At 41.9% G+C, this 24,530-nt stretch overlaps 1 protein-coding gene across 1 annotated transcript in view; it reads left to right on the top strand.

The window, feature by feature from the left end:
• LOC126262610 (ADAMTS-like protein 4) overlaps positions 1–24,530 on the top strand; it is a 775,764-nt gene that overhangs the window by 690,010 nt on the left and 61,224 nt on the right. Inside the window, exons 8-10 of the mRNA XM_049959365.1 lie at positions 8,444–8,663; positions 21,737–21,925; positions 23,858–24,016. Coding sequence (XP_049815322.1) covers positions 8,444–8,663; positions 21,737–21,925; positions 23,858–24,016 — 568 coding nt within the window. The remainder of the gene's footprint in view (positions 1–8,443; positions 8,664–21,736; positions 21,926–23,857; positions 24,017–24,530) is intronic.

The raw sequence follows: 24,530 nt of genomic DNA, 5'->3' as shown, positions 1-24,530 counted from the left end.
TTAGAAAATATCGTTCCTGTGAAACACAACTAGCTCTTTATTCACATGAAGTGTTGAGTGCTATTGACAAGGGATTTCAGATCGATTGCGTATTTCTGGATTTCCGGAAGGCTTTTGACACTGCACAACACAAGCAGCTTGTAGTTAAATTGAGTGCTTATGGAATATCGTCTCAGTTATGTGACTGGATATGTGATTTCCTGTCAGAGAGGTCACAGTTCGTAGAACACAATGATGTTACATTACAGACGACTTCCACTAATCGCGACTTTGGTATGTTGACATGAAATATTTTGTAACAAGTTTTCCAGCACAGCCCTTCTGAAAATTGTTGAATAATGTACATTTTACTAACAGTGAAATAGTTCCTTGATTATTCCCAGTTTTTTTTTTACTTTTATTTTTTATTTTTTACGTCCTCAGTTATTTGCTGGATGTATTCCACTCTCTGTCATCCTCTACAGTTTTTGCCCTCTACAGTTCCCTCTGCTACCATGTCTTAACAGGCGTCCTGTCATCCCGTCCTTTCTCCTTGTCAGCGTTTCCCACATATTCCTTTCCTCTCCGACTCTGCGCAGAACCTCCTCATTCCTTACCTTATCAGTCCAACTAATTTTCAACATTCGTCTGTAGCACCACATCTCAAATGCTTCGATCCTGTTGTGTTCCGATTTTCCCACAGTCCATTTTTCACTACCATACAATGCTGTGCTCCAAACGTAGTACATTCCAAGAAATTTCTTCCTCAAATTAAGGCCTTTGTTTGATACTAGTAGTCTTCTCTTGTCCAGGAATGCCCTTTTTTGCCAGTGCTAGTCTGCTTTTGATGTCTTCCTTGCTCCGTCCGTCATTGGTTATTTTGCTGCCTAGACAGTAGAATTTCTTAACTTCATCTACTTATTGACCACCAATCTTGATGCTACGTTTCTCGCTGTTCTCATTTCTGCTACTTCTCATTACTTTCGTCTTTCGTCGGTTCACCCCCAATCCATATTCTGTACTCAACAGGCTGTTTCATTCGGCAGATCATGTAATTCTTCTTCACTTTCACTCAGGATGGCAGTGTCATCGGCGACTCGTATCACTAATATCCTTTCAACTTGGATTTTAATTCCACTCCTGAACAGTTCTTTTATTTCTACGATTGCTTCTTCGATGTACAGATTGAACAGTAGGGGGGAAAGACTACATCCCTGTCTTACATTCTTTTTAATCCGAGCACTTCGTTCTTGACCATTCAGTCTTATTATTCCCTCTTGGCTCTTACACATATTGTATATTACCCTTGTCTCCCTATAGCTTACCCCTATTTTACTCAGAATTTCGAACATCTCGCATCACTTTACATTGTCGAACACTTATTCCAGGTCAACAAATCCTATGAACGTGTCTTGATTTTTCTTTAGTCTTGCTTCCAATATCAACCTCAACGTCAGAATTGCGTCTCTGGTGCCTTTACCTTTCCCAAAGCTAAACTGATGGTCAGCTCAGACATCCTCAATTTTCTTTTCCATTGTTCCGTTTATTATTCTTGTCAGCAACTTGGGTGCACGAGCTGTTAAGCTGATTATCGATAATTTTCGCACTTATTAGCTCTTACCGTCTTAGGAATTGTGTGGGTGATATTTTTTCTGGAAGTCGATGGTATGTCGCCAGACTCATGCATTCTACTCACTAACGTGAACACTCGTTTTGTTGCCACTTCCTCCAATGATTTTAGAAATTCTGATAGGGTATTATCGATACCTTCTACCTTATTCTCTTAAATTCTGACTCTAATACTGGATCCTCTATCTCTCCTACATCGACTCCTGTTTCTTCTTCTATCATATCAGTCAAGTCCTCTGCCGCATAGATGCTTTCAAGGTAGTCTTTCCGGCTATCCGCCCTCTGCTTTGCATTTAACAGTGAAATTCCTACTGCACTCTTAATGTTACCACCCTTGCTTTTAATTTCACTCGAGGTTGTTTTGATTTCTCTGCATGCTGAGTCAGTCCTTCCGACAATCATTTCTTTTTCGATTTCTTCACATTCTCATACAACCATTTCGTCTTAGCATCCCTGCACTTCCTATTTATTTCATTCCTTAGCGACTTTTATTTCTATATTCCTGAAATTCCCTGAACACTTTTGTACTTCCTTCTTTCATCGATCAACCGAAGTATTTCTTGTGTTACCCATTGCTTCTTCGCACGGCTGGTCCCGTTGGAGGTTCGAGTCCTCCCTCAGGCATGGGTGTGTGTGTTCGTCCTTAGGATAATTTAGGTTAAGTAGTGTGTAAGCTTAGGGACTGATGACCTTAGCAGTTAAGTCCCTTAAGATTTCACACACAACCGAACAACCGAACCGCTTCTTCGCAGTTACCTTCTTTATACCTATGTTTTTCTTTCCAACTTCTGTGATTGCCCATTCCAAAGATGACCATTCCTCCCCGATTGTACTGCCTACTGAGCTATTCCTTGTTGCTGAATCTGTAGTCTTAGAGACCTTTAAGCTTATCTCGTCATCCCTTAGTACTTCCATATCCCACTTATTTGCATCTTGATTATTCTGACTTACCTCTTAAACTTCAGCCTACTTTTCATCACTATTACACTGTAATCTGAGTCTATATCAGTTCCTGATTACGCCTTACAATCCAGTATCTGACTTTGGAATCTCTGTCTGTCCATGATGTAATGTTATTGAAATACTCCCGTATCACCAGATCTTTTCCAAGTATACCTCCTTCTCTTGAACAGAGTACTAGCTGAAATTTATTACAGAACTCAATTAGTCTTTCTCGTCTCTCATTCCTAGTGCCAAGTCCATTTTCTCCAATAGACTTTTTTTTCTACTACTTCCCCTACAACTGCATCCAGGCCCCACGACTTTCATCTACCTTCACGTATTGTATTACCCTTTCAGTATCCTCATATACTTTCTCTCTCTTGATGTTCAGCTTCAGCTTGCGACGTCGGCATGTCGGTGCTGGTATGCTGCCGATTCTGATGAGAACAACCCTGCCACTGAACTGTTCACAAGAAAACACACTTTGTCCTACCCTCCTATTCGTAACGCATCCTTCTCCCGTTATACCCATTTTCTGCTGCTGTTGATATTACCCTATACTCATCTGACCAAAAAAATCCTTGTCTTCTCTCCATTCACTTCACTGACCCCTGCTGTATCTAGATTGAGCATTTACATTTCCCTTTTAAGGTTTTCTAGCTTCCCTACCACTTTCGAGCTTCTGACATTCCATGCTCCAATTCGTTGTCATCACAAAAATGTGGGGTGCCTATGGATGACGTCCCGGGTTCGATTCCCGGCGGGGTCAGGGATTTTCTCTGCCTCGTGATGACTGGGTGTTGTGTGATGTCCTTCGGTTAGTTAGGTTTAAGTAGTTCTAAGTTCTAGGGGACTGATGACCATAGATGTTAAGTCCTATAGTGCTCAGAGCCATTTGATCCAAGCCAACCTATGAATGACGAAAACATTTTCTTCACACCATGCACACCATGCAAAAATTGACAGCCATTTCTTTGACACTCAAAGCTATTACTGTATATGTTTACTTTGGGTGTGAAGGTACCGCGTTTTAGTTCTGGACTTTAATTAGCATAACAATCATCAAAAATGGTTCAAATGGCTCTGAGCACTATGGGACTTAACATCTGTGGTCATCAGTCCCCTAGAACTTAGAACTACTTAAACCTAACTAACCTAAGGACATCACACACGTCCATGCCCGAGGCAGGATTCGAACCTGCGACCGTAGCGGCCACGCGGTTCCAGACTGAAGCGCCTAGAACCACACGGCCACATCGGCCGGCTAACAATCATCGTTCAAGCCACAACTCACGGAATCAGTTATTTACTATTTCTTCTAATGTTTCCACAATTTCTAACGAATCGTCGACAAAATCCGAATGATGTCCAAGAAATTAACTAATACATAACACATATGTAGGTCCTCAGGAGAAATAGATTACTTCGATTTTTCATACTTCATCTTTGCAAGGCTGAAAACATTAACTGGATCCCCCATTAATGTGAAACTCTGTAACTTGCACAAAGAAAATTAATTCATTTTTATGTCCATTGTCGACGCTTAGCAATACCACAAAAGCAACTGCTAATTAATATGGCTACTAAATGAGTTGCAAATTCAAGCGAATAGGACTGTGAACGACTGTTTCAGAGAAACTATCAAAGGAACTGAAGTTCACTTTACAGTTTACGATCGCATTATGCTTTGTTGTCTGCTTACTGCCGTGCCGTCGACCAAGGCTATGCACCTGCCGTGTTGCGCATGCGGTGTCTGTTGTAGCTACGGCAAGGCTATACATTCTCTGAGCCATCTGACGAGCTACGAATCTGGAAAACTTTTTTTAAAAGTACATGCAGTGAGTTTTAGCAGCTAAAATATTTGATATTGTGCTTCTTTCGGTGTATTCTTCCTATATAGGACAGGTTTCTACGCGTCGGATTTAACAGTTCTCTTGTAAGAACCACAAGCACATCGAAAATTATTTTCCTTGTTAACAGATCTGTCTTTTTCATTTTCGAAACAATTTTCATTCGAAATTTTTATGCATTTACGTTCCTATTTATGCATAGTGTAGGCTTTTTTTGGACCAGGTATTGTAAAAAAATAAATTTTACCTTTTTGCTTTCAGTATTTTATCTCTTCTCCCATATGGAGTTCATTAGTAGGAAGAATCCTGGCCATCGAGCAACCTGTTTCTTGAAAACGATGCTAACAACCAAATAAAACGGGTTAATAGGGCACATAATCTACTACTGTGACAGGAATGGATTCGGCGAGAATAGTTTAACTCTCTGTGTTAGCAGACGAAGCCACGGACCCGTGCTTCTGAGCATGCTCAGTTTGCAACTAACTCAAGAGTTTCTAACTCCACACTCGACACAATCAAATGATGGCTGACGTCACTGGTCCACTTGCGGCATGGTTGACGGCTGTTTACACGCAGGCGGGGCCTACGACGCAAGCACGTGACACGCCCACAAACAGCAGTCGAATTTGGTCAGGAAGTCGCTCCTGCAAATCTGGCTTTGCGCAGAGATGTAGAAGACTGCACAGGACAGATTAGAGTGGAAAGCTGGGTCAAACCAGACCACACCAGTAACCCATATTATACCGCGTGATTATTTATAAAGTTCAGCTACTCACACAAGTCCATTGCGGCCTGTAGCCATCGTATGGTAGCGAAACTTAGTAAGATATTCTAACGCGTTTATGTGGAACCGATTTATGATAAAAATATTCCTAAGTTTGGTCGCGAGGTACAACTCCGCCGCTGTGAATGCTAGAAAGACGTGTAGAAATGCTGCCATAAGTAATGGATTAGGAAGGGGAAGTAGGCAGAAAAGTTCGAACAAGTCAGAAAGGCATAATGTTGATTTCATTATTAACCACTGCTTACACAATTTGTTCAATATGAGCACCGGAGACGTCGCCGAGATAAAGCTCTGTATAAAGGAAATTGTGGCCATATTTTTCCCCTGCGTTTGCCTCCGTCCGCAGTTCAGGGTTGGCTGAAAGCGCGTCAAGTGACATTAACAGCCATTGTGGGCCCAAGCGTTACGTGTGAAGCATAGGAAGTGTTGAGTATCTTCAAAGTTTTAAGTAGAATAATGCCTCAGTGCTGTGCTTTTGGCTGTTCGTTTTGACGCGAAAAGGGAGGAAAACTGAAACAATTCCTTCCGAAGGGAAGAACAGTGGTTGCAGGAACTTGACTTAACCATTCAGTTAATTTTATTCATTTTTTGTCTTTGTCTCCTTTTTACGTTTCTGTTACTTTGTTTCCAATCCATTCTAACAGCAAAAAAAAAGTCAGAAGACCAAATAGGATGTTTTGCTGGTCATTCAATTACAGAATAGAAATCTTAGAGATGAAACTGCGACTGTAAGCGCATAAAACGAAAAATAGTGAGTGATACCGTACAAAGTTATCATGACTGGTAAAAAATTTGACCTGATTGACTGTACAATATGGTTTAAACTTATATTTACGACGCTCACAATAATATCTTGTACTTTGTTCCACACAATATAATATACAAAGAAAAAATTGCCCTCGAGAAGTACCGTACCTACGACATTTCATTCAGTAACCATTAACGTTACCTGGAGACAATTATTACTGTTGCATCTTGACCGCTAATCTACATTGTATTACGAATAAAGTTGTTACTGCTTAGTACAGCCTACTTTTGATCGTAGGCCTAGTTTTTTTCGAACACATTTTTAAAATGTTGTATTCTCTTGTACTTTCGTAATCATTCTCCTAATGTCATAGAACAATTTGCAGACTAAATTTTATGGAATAGAGCTGACAAAAATGTAAAGCCTCCGTAATCATATAGGCACGTTTATCAAGTCCATTAACTAAGGTACCGCGCATTTACATTTGAATCCAATGCTTTATTTCGTATAACAAAAGAGACATTGGGCGAATTTTGATAGTACCGAGTGGCAGGAAGAAGAAGTAAATCGATATAGAGCTTTAAATTAGCGAAGAATTTTTTCTTGCACTTGCGAACTGCCGGCCGAAGTGGCCGTGCGGTTAAAGGCGCTGCAGTCTGGAACCGCAAGACCGCTACGGTCGCAGGTTCGAATCCTGCCTCGGGCATGGATGTTTGTGATGTCCTTAGGTTAGTTAGGTTTAACTAGTTCTAAGTTCTAGGGGACTAATGACCTCAGCAGTTGAGTCCCATAGTGCTCAGAGCCATTTGAACCATTTGAACTTGCGAACTAATATTGGTTCCCTATTGTCTTGCTGACTATTGGACAGGACCAGTTTAACACTTATTACAAAAGCAGGTGTTCAAACTCGATACTACAACAAGAACTGCGAAATCTGCTTTCGCTGTTACACTTCTGGCCATTCAAATTGCTTCACCACGAAGATGACGTGCTACAACGCGAAATTTAAACGACAGGAAGAAGATACTGTGATATGCAAATGATTAGCTTTTCAGAGCATTCACACAATGTTGGCGCCAGTGGCGACACCTACTACGTGCTGACATGAGGAAAGTTTCCAACCGATTTCTCATACACAAACAGCAGCTGACCGGCCTTGCCCGGTGAAACGTTGTTGTGTCGCCTCGTGTAAGGAGGAGAAAGGCGTACCATCACGTTTCCGACTTTGATAAAGGTCGGATTGTAGCCTATCGCGATTGCGGTTTATCGTATCGCGACATTGCTGCTAGCGTTGGTCGAGATCCAATGGCTGTTAGCAGAATATAGAACCGGTGCGTTCAGGAGGGTAATACGGAACGCCGTGCTGGATCCCAACGGCCTCGTATCGCTAGCAGTCGAGATGACAGGCATCTTATCCGCATGGCTATAACAGATCGTGCAGCCACGTCTCGATCCCTGAGTCAACAGATGGGGACGTTTGCAAGACAACAACCATCTGCACGAACAGTTCGACGACATTTGTAGCAGCATGGACTATCAGCTCGGAGACCATGGCTGCGGTTACCCTAGACGCTGCATCACAGACATGAGCGCCTGCGATGGTGTACCCAACGACGAACCTGGGTGCACGAATGGCAAAACGTCATTTTTTCGGATGAATCCAGGTTCTCTTTACAGCATCATCATGGTCGAATCCGTGTTTGGCGACATCGCGGTGAACGCACATTGGAAGCGTGTATTCGTCATCGCCATCTGGCGTATCACCCGGCGTGATGGTATGGGGTGACACTGGTTACACGTCTCGGTCACCTCTTGTTCGCATTGACGGCACTTCGAACAGTGGACGTTACATTTCAGATGTGTTACGACCCGTTGGTCTACCCTTCATTCGATCCCTGCGAATCCCTAAATTTCAGCAGGATAATGCACGACCGCATGTTGCAGTCCCGTACGGGCCTTTCTGGATACATAAAATGTTCGACTGCTGCCCTGGCCAGCACATTCTCCAGATCTCTCACCAATTGAAAACGTCTGGTCAATAGTGGCCGAGCAACTGGCTCGTCACAATACGCCAGTCACTACTCTTGATGAACTGTGGTATCGTGTTGAAGCTGCATGGGCAGCTGTACCTGTACACGCCATCCAAGCTCTGTTCGACTCAATGGCCATGAGTATCAAGGTCGTTACTAAGGCCAGAGGTGGTTGTTCTGGGTACTGATTTCTCAGGATCTATGCACCCAAATTGCGTGAAAATGTAATCAGGTGTCAGTTGTAGTATAGTATATTTGTCCAATGAATACTCGTTTATCATCTGCATTTGTTCTTGGTGTAGCAGCTTTAATGGCCAGTAGTGTATTTTAATTAGAATCATCCAGTATTAGATCTGATTTTGGAGAGTCCCTGTTTGCGAAATACCAGGTTACAGAAGCGTCCTAGCAGCAGGGATCGTTTTCACTAGCTTCGTTCCACCCGCCTGATGAACCTCACGCTGGACCCGGATGCCCTTTGCAGGTGGGAGGCCGGTGAGTGGGGGCCCTGCTCCGTGAGCTGCGGCCGCGGCGGCTCTCAGACGCGCGCCGTCGTGTGCCGCCAGCAGCTGACGGCGGACCTCAACATGGTCGTGACGGACGGCGCGTGCGCCATGACGCCGGCGCCGGCGCGCTCGCAGCCCTGCGACGGGCCGCCCTGTCCGGGACACGAGCCCGAGTGGCGCGCCGGGCCCTGGGGAGAGGTGAGTAGCTGCTGCAACCAACACCTGCCACCGACAGCCTCTTCCTGCATCGCTCCGTCGATTCGGAAAACTTCGCGTTACATACTCTTATTAAATTAGCTAGTTACACTGAATTAAGTACATTAAGCTTTGTGCAGTACAGGGGTCTCATGGAAGTGGTACATCTCAAATGAACAGTGTTGTACAGAATCACCTCGTTTGGAGAATGACATTTCCACCAGGCTGTTATTTTTAAATAGTACTTTATTAAGGGGGGTAGGACGTCAAACGGGCCGACTTGGAGCAGGAGAGGCATCATTTCCTAATCTAATTCCCTCAGCATCACCTGATTTAATTCGACTACATATCTTACTGGAAAATGGAAATGAGCTTTTGGCGTCATTGGCCGGGAGGCCCCTTGTGGGGCAGGTCCGGCCGCCTTGGTGCAGGTCTCATTACATTCCACGCCATATTGGGCGATCCGCGCGCCGGATGGGGATGAAATGATGATAAAGACAGCACAACACCGAATCCCTGTGCTGAGAAAATCCCCGACCCAGCCGGGAATCGAGCCCGAGCCCGGACGACGGGAATCCGTCACGCTGACCACTCAGCTATCGGAACGGACATATCTTAGTGGAGAAATATGTTGTACTTAATTTGATCCAGTTTTCTCGCAATTTGACACTGTTTCTTGGGGGAAAAATTACATGATACTTGATGAGACCTCCCCCCTCTCTTCCACGCGGGAGTGGGTGAGCTTCTGCTCGACTCCTCCCTCTCCCCGCCCTAAGCGCCTCACGTAACTAATGGACGCCCCCTTGCTGGCTTCAGAATGAGCAACGCCTGAAACTGTCAGTTCTTAATAAAGTGCTATTTTAAAATAACTGCCAGCGGAAACAAATTTTATCGAGCCGTTGCCGCTGCCCATAAGAAGTAAAAATTCATGAAGGAAGGACGTCTTTAAAATGCCGAAAGCTGGTATATCATTTTTTAATTCAGGTAAATTTAAGTCTTCTTTGCTCGACGATACAAATAGCTCTCGTCTTGCCAGGTAGTGTCCAAAATACATTTTGTAGGTGAAGACCCACTGTTCTCTACAAGTACTTTAGACATTACCTTTCCTGAGAAGACGTGCTATTTTGATCTTCCAGTGAAGTCGACCTGATGATGATTTGTGACATAAACTAGTAGTAAACAGAAAAACACTGATCATCGTGATTATGATCATCTTCCTTTCAAGGATCATGCTCTTGCCTGTTCCGGAAATATTGATATTAATGTAACAACAATATTATGAAAAGGACAGATTGCTACTCACCATATAGAGGAGACGTTTAGTTGCACGCAGGCACAACAAAGACAGATAGCACGTGAGGTTTCGGCCAAAAGGCCTTCTTCTAACGTAGAAAGCAGAGACACATTCATACAAGCACAGCTCATACACACGTGAGCATTGTCTCTGGCCGCTGACCAGAGAAGGTCTTTTGATCGAAAGTTCCATCTGGATTTTCCACTGTTTGGAAATATTGATGCAGAGGTTCTTGCCGAATTTAAGATGCCATTTTCTGAATCATTACAAGCTGTGGAGCATTGACTACAAAAAGAATTTTGTAAAATACAGAGTAAATTATTTTCTATAACCTGTTATGTTTACATTTCACATTTGACCCATGGTCTAGAGGAAGCCGGCACGGTAGCTCAGCGTGTTCGGTCAGAGGGTTAGCAGTCCTCTGTAATAAAAAAACTGAGTTAACCGATCAAAGACGAACTTAAACGGATGTCTTACGACGTCCGCCCCGAGCAAATACAACGAACGAAAACGAACAAAAAAAAAAAACCGCCGGCACGGTAGCTTAGCGTGTTCGGTCAGAGGGCTAGCTGCCCTCTGTAATAAAAAAAAAACTGAGTTAATGGATCAACAACGAACTAAAACGGGTGTCTTTCGACGTCCGCCCGGAGCAGATACAACGAACGAAAACGAACAAAATAAGATCAATTAAAAAAAAAGGGGGGGTAGCGTCTTTGATTCATAATCAAAATGTCTTCGGTCCCGGATTCGATCCCCGCCACTGCCTAAATTTTTATAAATAATCAGCATTGGCGGCCGAAGACTTCCGGCATAAGAAGTCAGCCTCATTCTGCCAACGGCCTTGTCGAAGAGGGCGGAGGAGCGGATAGAGGTTCGGGTCACTCTCTTGTCCTAGGGGTGGGAAATTGCCCCTAAAGGCAGAAGAATCAGCAATGATCAACGACATGAGGATGCAGAAGGCATATTTGTTAGCGAAAAATTTAAATTCGTCAGTAATATTGTATTCATTAAGTTTAGTAAAGTTCTGTGCGTTCTCATCGAACTTCTCCAATGCTCCCATCTTCCCATATTCAAACCGCACTGAATCAGCCTGTGTGTATTCCGTCCTCCATCTACACATTCTACCGAAATATGGTCTAGTCAGCAATCTCCGTCGGCGTATCCATCGCCTCGGACGCGCACGACGATTCCACATCCGGGTCCTCGTCCGACGATAATTCGATAACCTCCTCCTGGGCCTCATTGTCCGACGGATCCGACGCCATCTCCTCCTTAATATTCAAACAATGAAGAATATGGCAGTCAGCATGTACAACAAGCAAACGGGATATCATAGCCTCGTCTCCTATATTAAAATCATTAGATACGAATATAACGAGCCCTCGATGTTTTATAGTCATTCCAGGCTTGTTCTTTACATTAACTGTCACTGGACGTCCTTCAACGATTCTTTTCAAAATAGAAGCAAAAGGACGCCAACGAATCCAATCAAACTCTTCAAATAAAATTACATGATGGATACGTGAATCATATCCACCGAATCCGAATTCCGAACAAAAGGGCATAAATACATTCTGTCTACGTGAAACAACCCTTTCAATAAAGGTGATGGATGATAGGGCAAATAAAAAAATCTTTGAAGATCAAGGAGTGCTTGAGAAGGTTCGTATTGCGTGTAGTAACAAATTAGGGCCGTTTTCTTTGAAGCCCGATAAGTCGTCAGGTGTACCCTGGCGGAAGTATGGTCGTCGTACTGCATTTAGATTTGTTACATATTCGAAACCAGAGTGTAGTGCTGCATTAAAGACACGTAACGTGTATCCATAGGATATGTGGCCTGTAATTGAAGAAGTGTCATGATGATCTCTCCATTGGCAAAAGATGCCGGAATAGTCCCCCATTCGGATCTCCGGGAGGGGACTGCCAAGGGGGAGGTTACCATGAGAAAAAGATTGAATAATCAACGAAAGGATAACGTTCTACGAGTCGGGGCGTGGAATGTCAGAAACTTGAACGTGGTAGGGGAACTAGAAAATCTGATAAGGGAAATGCAAATGCTCAATCTAGATATAGTAGGGGTCAGTGAAGTGAAGTGGAAGGAAGACAAGGATTTCTGGTCAGATGAGTATCGGGTAATATCAACAGTAGCAGAAAATGGTATAACAGGTGTAGGATTCGTTATGAATAGGAAGGTAGGGCAGAGGGTGTGTTACTGTGAACAGTTCAGTGACCGGGTTGTGCTAATCAGAATCGACAGCAGACCAACACCGACAACGATAGTTCAGGTATACATGCCGACGTCGCAAGCTGAAGATGAACAGATAGAGAAAGTGTGTGAGGATATTGAAAGGGTAATGCAGTATGTAAAGGGGGACGAAAATCTAATAGTCATGGGCGACTGGAGTGCAGTTGTAGGGGAAGGAGTAGAAGAAAAGGTTACAGGAGAATATGGGCTTGGGACGAGGAATGAAAGAGGAGAAAGACTAATTGAGTTCTGTAACAAGTTTCAGCTAGTAATAGCGAATACCCTGTTCAAGAATCACAAGAGGAGGAGGTATACTTGGAAAAGGCCAGGAGATACGGGAAGATTTCAATTAGATTACATCATGGTCGGACAGAGATTCCGAAATCAGATACTGGATTGTAAGGCGTACCCAGGAGCAGATATAGACTCAGATCACAATATAATAGTGATGAAGAGTAGGCTGAAGTTCAAGACATTAGTCAGGAAGAGTCAATACGCAATAAAGTGAGATATGGAAGTAATAAGTAATGACGAGATACGTTTGAAGTTCTCTAACGCTATAGATACAGCAATAAGGAATAGCGCAGTAGGCAGTACAGTTGAAGAGGAATGGACATCTCTAAAAAGGGCAGAAGTTGGCACAGAAGTTGGGAAGGAAAACATAGGTACAAAGAAGGTAGCTGCGAAGAAACCATGGGTAACAGAAGAAATACTTCAGTTGATTGATGAAAGGAGGAAGTACAAACATGTTCCGGGAAAATCAGGTATTCAGAAATACAAGTCGCTGAGGAATGAAATTAATAGGAAGTGCAGGGAAGCTAAGACGAAATGGCTGCAGGAAAAAATGTGAAGATATCGAAAAAGATATGATTGTCGGAAGGACAGACTCAGCATACAGGAAATTCAAACAAACCTTTGGTGACATTAAAAGCAACGGTGGTAACATGAATAGTGCAACGGGAATTCCACTGTTAAATGCAGAGGAGAGAGCAGATAGGTGGAAAGAATACATTGAAATCCTCTATGGGGGTGAAGATTTGTCTGATGTGATAGAAAAAGAAACAGGAGTCGATTTAGAAGAGATAGGGGATCCAGTATTAGAATCGGAATTTAAAAGAGCTTTGGAGGACTTACGGTCAAATAAGGCAGAATGGATAGATAATATTCCATCAGAATTTCTAAAATCATTGGGGGAAGTGGCAACAAAACGACTATTCACGTTGGTGTGTAGAATATATGAGTCTGGCGACATACCATCTGACTTTCGGAAAAGCATCATCCACACAATTCCGAGGACGTCAAGAGCTGACAAGTGCGAGAATTATCGCACAATCAGCTTAACAGCTCATGCATCGAAGCTGCTTACAAGAATAATATACAGAAGAATGGAAAAGAAAATTGAGAATGCGCTAGGTGACGATCAGTTTGGCTTTAGGAAAAGTAAAGGGACGAGAGAGGCAATTCTGGCGTTACGGCTAATAATGGAAGCAAGGCTAAAGAAAAATCAAGACACTTTCATAGGATTTGTCGACCTGGAAAAAGCGTTCGACAATATAAAATGGTGCAAGCTGTTCGAGATTCTGAAAAAAGTAGGGGTAAGCTATAGGGAGAGACGGGTCATATACAATATGTACAACAACCAAGAGGGAATAATAAGAGTGGACGATCAAGAACGAAGTGCTCGTATTAAGAAGGGTGTAAGACAAGGCTGTAGCCTTTCGCCCCTACTCTTCAATCTGTACATCGAGGAAGCAATGATGGAAATAAAAGAAAGGTTCAGGAGTGGAATTAAAATACAAGGTGAAAGGATATCAATGATACGATTCGCTGATGACATTGCTATCCTGAGTGAAAGTGAAGAAGAATTAAATGATCTGCTGAACGGAATGAACAGTCTAATAAGTACACAGTATGGTTTGAGAGTAAATCGGAGAAAGACGAAGGTAATGAGAAGTAGTAGAAATGAGAACAGCGAGAAACTTAACATCAGGATTGATGGTCACGACGTCAATGAAGTTAAGGAATTCTGCTACCTAGGCAGTAAAATAACCAATGACGGACGGAGCAAGGAGGACATCAAAAGCAGACTCGCTATGGCAAAAAAGGCATTTCGGGCCAAGAGAAGTCTACTAATATCAAATACTGGCCTTAATTTGAGGAATAAATTTCTGAGGATCTACGTCTGGAGTACAGCATTGTATGGTAGTGAAACATGGACTGTGGGAAAACCGGAGCAGAAGAGAATCGAAGCATTTCAGATGCGGTGCTATAGACGAATGTTGAAAATTAGGTGGACTGATAAGGTAAGGAATGAGGAGGTTCTATGCAGAATCGGAGAGGAAAGGAATATGTGGAAAACACTGATAAGGAGAAGGGACAGGATGATAGGACATCTGCTAAGACATGAGGGAATGACTTCCATGGTACTAGAGGGAGCTGTAGAGGGCAAAAACTGTAGAGGAAGACAGAGATTGGAATACGTCAAGCCAATAATTGAGGACGTAGGTTGCAAGTGCTACTCTGAGATGAAGAGGTTAGCACAGGAAAGGAAGTCGTGGTGGCGGGCCGCGTGAAAATCGTTGCATACAATTCTGGGCATTGAGGTCACGCCTGATCGAATTAAATAGTTCAAAATATCACTGCACTTGAGATGCGACAAAGTCAAACAGTACGTAAAGCTCGTGTTATGCAATACTAGACCTGTTTATCAATTAAATTTACACCGTGCTCTTAAACAGTACACTGAAGCTGTTCATGACTATTTCTAAATAGTCCTACTAGCTGTCGAGCTTCTCCTGAGTGCAGCCAAGGTTATGAGGATGGGGAAGAGGGCAGGATGAGTAGTGAGCGCAACTCGTGTTAGTTCCGTGGTGACTGTCAGGACTGACAGCATCTCCCAAACATTGTCGCTATCAGTGATGTCAACTCAGCTGATTTCCGGCTGATTCCGGCAAATTTGTATTCCTTAAAGGCAAAAAATATCCTTCTCGGCCGACAGCCAAAAATCTGGCAGATTTGTCGTATTACTGTATTTTAAAAATATTGAACACAATTAAATAATTTAATTCACTTAATTCACATTGGTGTTAAAATATTATCATTCAAACAAGAAACCGCACTGAATTCAGAATGGAGTTAATATTGCGTGGCGTCTGACGCACTAACAGACTGCAGCGGGACTACAGTGGGTTGTTGAATTAACTATGGCACCTGCTACAATACAGTCTCTAGTACAATTACAGCTATTCTTATTATCAATAATATGTTGGCAACAGGATTTAATCGTTTTCAGTTCATTTCTTTAAATCTTTTTCACTTTGAATAAGAAGGCAGTTCTTAGTAGTGTGTACGTTTAGTTAAAAATGCTGAAGAAATCTTTATTGCACAACTATTGAGAGAAGAATGATTAAAAGACGAAGAGTTAAAAAGACTAGGTTCGAAAGGTGCCGACTGATAAAAGTGCGAAGAGGTTTTTGTCAACGTCTTCTTAACTTCATGTATCCGGGACTGAAAGATTATTCTAAATCCGACAAGCATACGAAAACGGCTAAACGATTTTCTCGTACTAGACACTCTAAACTGAATTTCAATCCTATAGTTCTATCAGTCACAACAGCTAGAGCCGAGACCAGATCGATATTATTTGTGAGTATGCATGTGCTACACAGTGTGTTGATCACCTTATCGATCTGCGCAACCCTTTTTTTCCAAATAAGTTATCTGAAAATAACATCGCACAAAATCTAGTGATGTGATAAAAAAATGTAATATATCCGCACATTTTAGTTTTGTTCAAAACTATGTTGCTAATAGATCGTGTAGCATACTTATTGACGAGGGCACCGGCACTACTAAGACGAGACAGTAAAGTGTTTGTATTTTGTACTTCTCAAAAAACAAAGGATGTGTACAGAATGAGATTTTCACTCTGCAGCGGAGTGTGCGCTGATATGAAACTTCCTGGCAGATTAAAACTGTGTGCCCGACAGAGACTCGAACTCGGGACCTTTGCCTTTCGCGGGCAAGTGCTCTACCATCTGAGCTACCGAAGCACGACTCACACCCGGTACTCACAGCTTTACTTCTGCCAGTATCTCGTCTCCTACCTTCCACACAGTTTTAATCTGCCAGGAAGTTACATATCAGCGCACACTCCGCTGCAGAGTGAAAATCTCATTCTGGAAACATCCCCCAGGCTGTGGCTAAGCCGTGTCTCCGCAATATCCTTTCTTTCAGGAGTGCTAGTCCTGCAAGGGTCGCAGGAGAGCTTCTGTAAAGTTTGGAAGGTAGGAGACGAGATACTGGCAGAAGTAAAGCTGTGAGTACCGGGCGTGAGTCGTGCTTCGGTAGCTCAAATGGTAGAGCACTTGCCCGCGAAAGGCAAAGGTCCCGAGTTCGAGTCTCGGTCGGGCACACGGTTTTAATGTGCCAGGAATTTTCAAAGGATGTGTAGTTTCAGTGTTTTTGAAATTCTTAGAGATTGACTCAGTGAAGCAAAAGCAACTGTTGAAGATGTGGAAGCTATATTAACTGACTTTGAACTGAATTTGCAGAAGATGTGTGGTATAGACGCAAATAACGCATCTGTTATGGTTGGCAAAGACAACGGATTGCAATTTTTTTTTTTTTATTCATATGACCGGTTTCGGTTCATTAAGAACCATCTTCACATGTGACGTAGCATGTGAAAGTTGCTGGATTTGGACGGGTTACTCCTGTAACTGAAATATCAGATCTGACGATGGTTCTGAATGAACCGAAACCGGTCATATGAATAAAAAAAATTTGCAATGAAGACGGATTTTAAGTAACATTATAAAATCACTGATTGCTGTTATCCTATAAGACATTATGTCTGTTTTTGCAAAGACAACGGAGTTTATGCCCTCCTCAAGCGAGAAATTGCACACTTAATCCTCATACCATTTTCTTGCCACTCTATCCAGATGCCCTTTCACACTTCTGTAAAGGACACCACCAGCCCATTTGAAATTCATTTTTTCAGATGCCCATAATTGGTTTCTCCTCTCCTCGGGAAGCAAAAATCGTATAACGATCTGTACAAAACACTTTAAGATGAGGATCCCTTGCCGGCCGGTGTGGCCGTGCGGTTAAAGGCGCTTCAGTCTGGAACCGCGTGACCGCTACGGTCGCAGGTTCGAATCCTGCCTCGGGCATGGATGTGTGTGATGTCCTTAGGTTAGTTAGGTTTAATTAGTTCTAAGTTCTAGGTGACTGATGACCTCAGAAGTTAAGTCGCATAGTGCTCAGAGCCATTTGAACCATTTGAGGATCCCTTGGGGATATTAACAATCACAGGAACACAATATATCGCAATTGAGCCCGTCTGTGAACGCGTGCTTAGTCAGTGGGAGGCTGTAACAGAGTACTTCGGGGAAGCCTCAGTGAATGAAAAGTGCTATACCGATCAAGACACTACGTAAAATGAATAAAAGCAGTAACAGCAAATTGTTTTTCGTATTTCTACGACCATTTCTGCGAGAGGGCAAAGTAGTTAATAAGGTGCTCCAGTCTATATATGCCGACCCCACCAAACTGCTACAAGATTTCACTATTTTAATCAGGGCAGTTGTACAAAAGGCAATCGTAAACGGGTGTCAAGAGGATCTGCCTTTTGTAAATGTTAAGAATTTCGGTCACCCCAAACCACACTTGGTTCCGTTTTTGAGAATTAAATAGGAATTTTGCGTACGATAAGGACTGTGCATACTAAAATCGGAATTCAGAAATTTTGCATTAATTTTATTGTACGCTTTGTCAGTAAGCTCCAATCCAGTCTCTCAAAGAATGTTGAAGTGCTACGCAAGGTATCATCTACAGCACCAGAAAACTCTTTAAGGAGTGAAAAAGGACACTATCAGACAATTAGCTATCACACCGGCCATCCCGTCCGCCGCTAAACTGCAGTGGCAGAAAATCAACTTTGTCGAGTGGGAGAATGTGACAGACACGATTGGAATTTAGTCTGAAATATCAAAATATGAGTCTTTTAGTGAATTCTGCAGCTTGGCTGAGATATGTGTAGTGCTGCCTTGGTCAAATGCAGAAGCTGAGGTGGTTTAGTGAAGGCACATTGTCTGAAGTTCGTATAGGAACAGGATGGGGAACGCCATACTCAATTATATTCTGAGGACTCTTGCTTGCCTTCGGAGCCTCGGAATGTGCCGTCACACTTCCAATTTGAAGACGTTTACAGCTGTTGCGACCAGCGATATAACAATCGCCCACCAGTTGAACAATGAATCAAACGCTACGCTAGCAACAGTTATGCGGACTTGTCTCCTGTTTTCAAATAACACGCAGTTACTGTGTGTTCCGACAGCACAAGATGACACACACTCTATACTGTATACAATGCTATATAAGATCACTTGTTCGCCTGTAATTATGATTCATGTTCCACTGAATGGAAAAAGCTTTAAATACGAAGGTCCTACAAAAAAATAAAAAAACAACAAAATAAATTTGACTGCGAAATGACCTCTGGATGAGACAACACAACTTCAAAAGGTGTGTATCAGATAAATAGCAAAAGTAAGCCACTAAATGTGCTTTTGGATTTATTCTTCTTTCATTTTGGCTCGCACGTATGGCCGAGTAATGGTGTTTAAATCTTTTAATTGCTTTACATATTCTCTCGTATGAAATTAATTATGGCTATTAGAACCGCTCCTTAAATAGATTATTACAGTATCATTCTCCATTCTTTTGTGTCTGCTTTTGTTAATGGGGATTCAGTACTCTTACACGCTCAGATTGTTACTCAAAGACAGATAACTCAAAATTAATAATGTATAGTTTTCGTTTTGCTTTACATTAATGAGAAACGTAAGAAAATAGACCACCGTGTAGACTCCGATTATCTGTGGCTAACATTATCTCTGCCGAGCTCAGTCGCAAAATTGTTGCTTGACACAAAATTTTACGGATTTCATTCCTACTCATGGTGGAAGGCGGAGCAGCACAGGAGATGCTACCGTTGCTACGACGCTGTTCACGTTATTGGTATTTCTAGATAGTAAGCAATGGAGAGACGCAAAACACTAGCACCTCGAAGACTTTCGACGTCTACCGATTTAAAACGAGAGAGCCCAGCAGTCAGGGAAAATTTCGTAATCAGTGGTCCCTTCCTTACCAATGCTCAACTGTTGCGCACTGTGTGCAAGGTACAGCATCCGTGTTGCCAAAATCAGCTTACCATAGCTAACTGTGGGTCCTTTTGAAAATCATTTAGCTGACAAGTAAGTGATTTAGCTGGGGTCCGGAAGTATGGCTTTCTTCACAATCATCTGGCTTTAAAATAAGTATTATTAGACTGAATTAGAAAGCACAACACGGCAGACAATACTGTGTTGGAGTGTGTTATGGGCTCGTCAGCATACGCAAGACCCAAGTACGCAATTACGAAAAATAAACAGTTGAGAGACTTACTAGAAAGGCTGTGGCAGCGCAGCTCATATCAGCATAGTATCGAAACTTCACAATAATGACGAAAGCTCTTCTAAGCAAAGCTGACTTTTATTTACACAGGATGAATCAGAAGTAATAGACTTCACAGTTGCAGAAAACCGTGTGCCAGAGACTGAACTGAGGAGAGGGACAGCGATCGTCTATTCAGTGCAGTAGTTCGCTAAATGTACGAAATAATGTCATATTGCAGTGCATATAGTATGAAGTTTGCCCTGTAAGTACGTATCAGAAACATTATTTATATTTTTATTGGGACAAAAAGAAAGTTATGTGAAAGATATTGGCATGAAGATGTTTATTTAAATTCATTCTAGCATTGAAATATCGAGGTTTTAAAAATGGGCTGATATTTTATATACTTACTACAGAAATAAAATCTGAAGTTGTCATTGTGCATTCTAAGTGCTAGTGCTTCCAGAAATCATTTCCCTATTGAGATTGCACGAGGTACGTCTCCAGATTTTTATTCTTTTACGCTTTTCTCTCCGGCTATTAAGCTCATTAAAATGAAACTTCGTACACGCATTTAAGATGTGAGGCAAAATCCTGTGGAACAGTTATTCCCTGAAGCCATTTTACACCGAATTACATACGTAGATGATAAGAGTAAATTATTTTTCAAGAACTCGAATACGAAAAAAAGAAATACATCAAAATAATATCAGCGTTGATTACATTTTGGTATGTCTGTGTATAAAATTTGATCAAATTGTTGTTCACACAGTTGGGATTTACCTAACAATGTCTACCTTACTGGATTTTCGTATACGTACCGCCTCCGCTCCGTGTGATGAAAACTGAAGCCAGTGACACGGGCGAGATACAAATGGTGTTTCGGTACAAGGGATCCGTGATCTTCAGTGACTTGTTACAGAATATTTGCATTTTGTGTGATTTCTTACATCAGTTAACTTCGCATCTAAATTGCGCAGTAAATTACTGCACAACAACGTAAATGGCGACAGTGTTTGCTGTGTGCCTATTTAGAAACAAAGTCGTTGCGTTCACTCTTGGTACTCGTTGTTAACAACAGTAACGCCCACTTTACTCCTCGATCTCAGGCTTACATTCACAGCTGCACTTATCCGTCGCGGGTTTCTTTCTCCAACAATGTTAATTGTGCGTTAACAGTGGTACACACCAATATGGATAGCTTTAATGACGCAGTTAGCCCATATGTACCTCATAAATGGGTGCACTGAATGCAATGACACAGAAGCACAACGACGGATATGCTGAGCTATTTCCACGGGGACGGCAGCCAATCACAGTACAGAGGATTGTTGCGTTGCTTTGTTTTTGTTGTACATTTGGGTGAGTGCATATCGCAGGCTTCTTCGCTGTTGTGAAGGTATTTTCACAGAGACAGAGGTAAGGGGTCTTACAAACCGAATAAATCGTATCTACGTTATTGGTCCAAAACATGTCAGGGGACAACACGCCCCTTATACCAGAATACTCAGAAAATGTCCCAGAACCACCACCTAAACTTTGTTGGTGGCGTTCCGGTTCGCCCTGTATATTGCAACAGTATGCATATCAGATTTGCTGTTTTCATTAATGCCAGAGTGCCAAGATTTAACAGCATCTGGAGAAAAAAATCCTAAGAGCCCGAAATTTTTGTCGAATTTCGCTGTTGAGATTCGTGGAACTGAAGAGTTCATGGAAAAGTGCTCTCATCAGTCTCATTTGTATCTTTCTGCATTCCATTGCCTTTCCATATGTGAGTGAGTATGTGTTCTAGCTCACTACAGTATAGAGTTTTTTCTGCTTTGAATTCATATGCACAAACCACAATAATGTCGGAAGATATGAATAAATAGTATCCAAACCTACTACTTTTACTGCTTAACCTTGCTGTGTGTTTTAGCTACAACTGTACACACGCTTTTCCATATCTCTCATACACAAATAATATTGTTCAGTATCATGTGTCTGCAACTTCAAAAGACTTCTTTACTCATTGTAAGTGCATATGTGCTTTGTACCAATGTGACAGGATTGTTACTAAATAAATTCTTACTACTGCCCTGTTTTCCCATATAGTGCTCAGCCCCATGCGGTCAGGGCAATCGTTCGAGAGCTGTGATGTGCCAGGGCCCTTACGGGCAGAGTGGCGAGGAGGAGTGCCCTCAGAGTGACCGCCCTGCAGATGAGGAGCCCTGCAACATGGGGCCCTGTCCCGAGACCAGGAGTCTCAAGCACTCCTGGCTTTACACTGAGTGGAGCCAACAGGTAACAGACCATTTGACATGTACCTCTCTACAACTGCACACTGTGTTTGATTTTGGAACTGGGCCCAGGTAATGTGATTGTCTGTTGAAGACTGTATGGAAGCACTCTGCTACTGAGTCTCTCAACAAAAGCAAAACAAAAAAAACTTCATATGGACATAAGCCATGTTTTGAATAGTTTCCAAGATAGAACATATTTAGTGTACATTGTTATTTATTTTATCTTTTATTCAGTACATTGTTAGATTTACATATGTACAGCAGGTAGTAAACATTACAATAGGAACTTTACGAAGTATCAATTGAAAAATATATATTTTTAACACATTCACCTCTAAACATTATTGTACATATCACATTACAGTTTTGTACATTTCAAATAAACGTTCAAATATCTAATCATGAACTTCAATGAACTTGTGCCTTTTTAGGACAACATGTTGTGTTTCTTATCCTGAGTGCTTCTGCATGCTCCCTGACGACAGCAGCAGCATCCATGAAGCAACGAAGCAGTTCATCTTGCATATTCACCTTTTGTTTTCACACCTCATATTGCATCCAAACCATAAAAAAAATCTTATAGCTTAAGGCCTGGCGATCTTAGTGGCCAGTTAATTGTACTGGGGGAAAAAATCACATAAGAAGTCCTATAGAGTTCAGTCTTACATCCAATGCAGTTCATCATAAATGTGCTGTATCGGAAAATGTTCGGAAAACGGAATATGTCCATATGAAGTTTTTTCTTTCTTCTTTTTCATTTATCACTGCATGTGGCACGTGAGATGCAATAGCCAGCTAACAGCAACTTGTAAGTACCCAGTGCCATCCACTTTTGTGTTGGGTGAATATGTAGGTACCATCAGTTCATGGAAAATGTTTAAAATGTACCAACTTGACTGGTGGGGGAATGTTGGTATCATTTCAAAGGTCCTCAGATGTTCTTGAAAGATTTTGCAGGTTTACATGTTGCTAAAGCACATGGGCGTATACTGCTACAAGTGTGGCAGTTGTCTTCTCTTTCTAAAACCATTCATTCATCCATCATGTTGCGTAGACCCCATCAAGAAGAGAACCTTCAGGGATGCGGAGTGAATGAAGTTATGCACTAACACAAAACAAAGATATCATAGAAACTTAATGTGTTTACTATATTACAAGTAATCTACCACTGTACTGCTTAATGCTAATCGTACTAAATCTGTCTAAATTTGATTGAGTAAAGAAATGAGAAATTTTGTACTCTAAAAAAACGCTGCAGCAGCAGATGCACAGCATCTCTTTAATGCAATAAAACTGTGGATGCAGCATAATTTTCATATTTTAGCAGGTTTGTTACTAATTTACTGAATTAAATTTAGATGGCATAAGTGTAAATAGCATTAAACAGTTCAGTGATAATTATTGTTGATACAGGATACATATTAAGTTTGTATGATGTCTGTGTCTCATATATGTATATCTCGACTTGTTGCACACCCTGAAGATTATCCTTGTGTGCATATACTGCCTACTGAGAAGTTAGATCAGGACTTAATAGCATGTGTTGGACTCATAAAACTAAGAGCAAGCAGGCTGCAGACTAGACTGTATTTTTCTGTAACTGAAGTTCAGTCCACTGTATGGTGGCTTTGGGTTGTGATATACGTATGTAATGTAGATGCTGTATTTTGTGGTTAACAGGTTATAAATTGTGTGCTACAATAAATTGCTGGCAAGTGGCACATGGGAGAAAAATTCTGTTACTATCTTGTATGTCCAGGATTGCAAATACAAATATGTAGGACTTGTGTTTGTAAATGAAAAATACATTTTGCTGACGTCCAGCAACTTATTTCTCCAGAAGTAATCATGAATTTTAAAATTGCAAAGTGTATGGTATTCTAAGAGAGTAAGAGTCTGCGGTATATGTACAGATTGTTTACTTTCATCACAGTGCTCCCAGGAGTGTGGGACAGGTATCCAGACGAGGCGGGTCATCTGCTCCGAAGGCCGTGATGCAGCTTGTGATGCTAGCTCCAGGCCCGAGGACCGGCGCGCCTGCTCCAGCCAGCGCCATTGTGCCGGCCAGTGGTTTGCAGGACCCTGGGGACAGGTGAGCAGTGCCATATCTCCTAGTAATGCTCACATCACTCTGTCACACCCACACATTCAAGTAGTCATGGAAGAGAGAGGTGAAATGTTCTGTAGATCCTCTTCCACTGCAAGTCTACCAACCAAGTCATCAGGTGGTTGCTCACTGCCTGGTGTTAGGCTTTGGTCTACCACTAATGAGGTGTTTCCGCATTAACAACACTGCAATTCACTGACATGTAGTCAAAGTAAAAGACCTCTTTACCCAAAAAAGAATTTATTTACAATCCTCTATGATCTTGAATGTTTATTTGAAACCAGAAATTCACATACTGCTCTGCATGGAGTTTGAAAGGTGACACTACTAATTTTAGGTGTACTACAGTTTTTGAGAAAGGTACTTTTCTCCTCAAAAAGAATAAAAACAATATGGCCTATCTGAAAACGAAATAGTATTTGTTATTGTGTCCATTGAACAGGCTGTAGACCTTCAGTCAGAGAATTCCACTTTCTTTTTCCAAGATGTAATCTCTAAA

The sequence above is a fragment of the Schistocerca nitens genome, chromosome 6, assembly GCF_023898315.1.
Source record: "Schistocerca nitens isolate TAMUIC-IGC-003100 chromosome 6, iqSchNite1.1, whole genome shotgun sequence".
Lineage (NCBI taxonomy): Eukaryota > Metazoa > Arthropoda > Insecta > Orthoptera > Acrididae > Schistocerca > Schistocerca nitens.
Note: the sequence above shows the minus strand (reverse complement) of the source record. Positions and strands in the feature narration are given on the sequence as shown.